This window comes from Kryptolebias marmoratus, linkage group LG23 (genome assembly GCF_001649575.2).
Source record: "Kryptolebias marmoratus isolate JLee-2015 linkage group LG23, ASM164957v2, whole genome shotgun sequence".
NCBI classification, from domain to species: domain Eukaryota; kingdom Metazoa; phylum Chordata; class Actinopteri; order Cyprinodontiformes; family Rivulidae; genus Kryptolebias; species Kryptolebias marmoratus.
In genome coordinates this window covers 3,486,802-3,490,026 of record NC_051452.1, presented here as the reverse complement: position 1 = coordinate 3,490,026, position 3,225 = coordinate 3,486,802, and the positions used below count along the sequence as shown (strand labels likewise).

Here is a 3,225-nt window from a genome sequence, read left to right as displayed (position 1 = left end):
GGGGGGTTAGATTAGATTAGACCCGACACACTGCTGAAAACGTAAAACAACAAAACAGAACGCGGCGGTTTGGCGAGCTCCACGAACCCACAGCGGGACAAAGTGAACACATCGTCCAATGAGGTCGTTTTGAATTTTACGGCGGCGACTGCTCCAGCAACCAATCGGGTTCGACGGACCGGGGTTACCACAGCGGCACCAAAAAATACAAGCGTCTGCAGTTCGTTATGTCACCACGGACGCAGGTTCGAGCTCCGCCATCAGGAGAGGAGAACTGATCTAAGGCCTGCCTCTCTGATGGTATGGGGGTGCAGCTTCCACATCTGGAGCCCGGAGCAGGACGACCCGCGGCACACAGATGCGTTCACTACGAGGCCCACAAACTGCCGTGTTCTGCTTTTATTTACATTTTACGCCACTTTTTTGTCATTTTTTTTAGACTCAGGTGGGAATTTCGAAGCCTTCGTTAAGTTTGGTTAACTTTCCACCCTGCTTGAACGGAGCGTGATGGGCGGAGCCAAAACAATAAACAAAGGGGTTGGGTAACACTTGGCTGCAACCCTCGACGTTTTTTCAACTGATGCAGATGCCAGAAAACACCGTTAAAGCCCTTTATTTGGCTTTTTTTAATTTTAAGTTTCCATAACAGCCCAGATAGAGGAGATGTTCAGCTCAAGTGTTAGCCGTGTGTGTGTGTGTGTGTGAGGGTGCAGGAGGGGGGAGGGAGGGGGAGGGAAGGAGAGGTGCTCTATCTGGTGTCTCACCTGCTGCGGTGCACTGCTCAGGCCCCCCTGCCTGGAGGTTAGCTCGGCTGGGATTGGTAGACTCCATGCCTCCTCAATAAGAGGGAGCATTTTGTTTTTACCCTGTAGGCTACTGAGCTGGGGGTTACTCAACTGAGCCTAGGGGAATGGGAAAACGACGTGAAAATAAAAAAAAAAAAAAAAAAAAAAAAAAAAGAAGGACAAAGCTGCTTAAATTAAAAGAAATAAAAATAAACTGATGACCTCAACACAAGGAAATGATCAGCAATGGCAAATATAGTTTACAACACAAGTAAAGCCAGGTTGGACGCCGCCGTCTGCAAACTTGTGTCTCAGAATCGCGTCTCGGGGAGAGGACGAGCTGGAGTGGCGTTTCGGGGGCGGAGGGGGGGCGGGGCGACAGTCACAAGTCCATTAAAACAAGACGCTCCGCTTGCCTTAATGCCATGAAGTTAGGCTAAAAACACACGTGGTGGAAATGTGGCATTCCTTCATGCACATGTAAAAAGATGACACTGAAGTCGAGATGGAGTCACATGGAGGCACAGAGACGCTTCATCTCCCGACCCGGGTCCCTCACCGGGCCGCAGGTTTCTGACCCAGCATTAAAAAATGTAAGGTTTTATTGAGCCAACTTTCCCTTTTTAGCCACATAAATGAACCAAATTATCATTTCGACTTTTTCCCACTGTTATCTACAACCTAACTTTTCTCCCAACATTCTTGTCTGTTGTCATAAAGGCTCATCGACAGCTCTTTGAGCGGCCGCCATCTTGGAGAAACAGGGTTTCGTTTCTGACCGGACAGACGAGATAAAAGACCAGGACCCGGACCCGGACCCGGACCAGGACCAGGACCAGGACCAGGACCCGGACCAGGACCAGGACCAGGACCAGGACCAGGACCAGGACCAGGGGGTCTACAAACTTCAAATCTGGATCAGATCGTCAGTCGATGGTGTTTGAGCACCGGATGTGGAGTTAATGTTGGTCATTTACGGCATAAACAGGAGACACGACACATCTGTAGTTCAGATCCTGGAAGTGGACATCGAGGTGACTCCGTTAATTTGAGCAATTTAGATTTTTTTTGTAATTTTCTAGAAAACTCAATGAGTCACAGAGTCTGGAAACGCACATTTCCATTCGGTTTTCTTTTTTTCCAGACCTGGAAAAATGCTAAAAATCGAACACCACTCCGTGCTTAGAGCTGCAGCAGCGGCTAGCTATAGCAAGACTGGCGGACTTTGCCCCGCGCGGACTAGCCGTTAGCTCGTCGATCGGGTCAGAACCGAGGTCACTCTGCGGACGCCGCACGCACGCTTTGATTTTTCACGCTGGCTTTTAAAGACAAACACCCGTTTAGCTAACGATGAGGATTTGGCTCGTTGGTTCACTCAACCTGACCACAAAGGGCTGCTTTAACGGTTAAAGGTGCATTTAATAAATGAACTGAGCGACGTCTGCAGGTGAAGGACAGACTCGTTGATGTTAGCAGGAACTCGACCATTTAATGGGTTTAAAGGGCAAAAGAAATAAAACGTTCATTTCTTAACCGCTTCTGTTGCACAACCTGCGTCCCATTTCATTGCTAAACAGCCGCTGACTGAATGAACACGATCTTCGGGTGTTATAAGAAGCAGGAAACTCTACACTATTAGTTAGCATGCTGCACGGCACGGCGCGGCGCGGCTGGAGGAGGAGAACCTCTGAGGAGCAGACGTTTCTAAAAACAGATTATTAATCTCAGTTTTACAGGCGATGAAAGAGGAGCAGAAGCTTGCCTTCTTGTGCAAAAATAAAAAATAAAAGCAAGAGGATTTAGGGTTCGGAGCTGGGAGAATTTGTGACAACCTGGCGCTCAAAGAAAAACTGCAGAACTCGGATATAATCGTTAAGATGCACGCACCCCCACCAGCGCCACAAACAGGCGAAACGTTCGGATTTGAAAATCGAGTCGGATCCGTGTTTGTTCCCACCCACCTGCAGGCATTTGATGCGGTGGGTCAGGGCGGCGGCGTTGGTGCAGCCCTTGCTGCGCGTGGCGTTGATGTAGCACTTGATGGCGTCGTGCGGCTGGTTGCACGACTCGTACAGCGTGCCCAGGTCCATCCAGGCGGCGGCGTGGCTGTGGTCCAGCTGCACGGCGCAGATGTAGGCCTGCAGGGCGTCCATGGGCTGGTTCTGCTGCTGGTACAAGACCCTGACGGGACGGGAAAAGGAGGCGGCGGGTGTCGGGAACGGGCCGGAGAAGCGGCACTCGTTGATGCGAGCTGAAGGAAACACTCACCCTATGGAGCACCACGTGTCGGCGCTGGCCTCGGATTTGTCAATGGACTGCCGATAGGAGATGAAGGCATCCTGGACCTTGCCAATACTTGCGTAGCACCTGAGGGAGAAGGAACACCATCACTGAATCAACTAAACGGCCAAATACTCCAAGGGTTTACGTACAAAGAAAG

At 50.4% G+C, this 3,225-nt stretch overlaps 1 protein-coding gene across 4 annotated transcripts in view; it reads right to left on the bottom strand.

Moving 5' to 3' along the window:
* Positions 1-3,225, bottom strand: part of LOC108249342 (histone demethylase UTY) — a 22,143-nt gene that overhangs the window by 9,060 nt on the left and 9,858 nt on the right. For 2 of the 4 annotated variants that reach the window (XM_017438655.3, XM_017438656.3), the window contains exons 11-13: positions 3,054-3,152; positions 2,747-2,966; positions 765-902 (exon numbers count right to left, since the gene is read on the bottom strand). In XM_017438655.3, the coding sequence (XP_017294144.1) occupies positions 765-902; positions 2,747-2,966; positions 3,054-3,152 (457 nt within the window). The remainder of the gene's footprint in view (positions 1-764; positions 903-2,746; positions 2,967-3,053; positions 3,153-3,225) is intronic. The other 2 variants (XM_017438658.3, XM_017438657.3) reach the window with 1 other exon arrangement.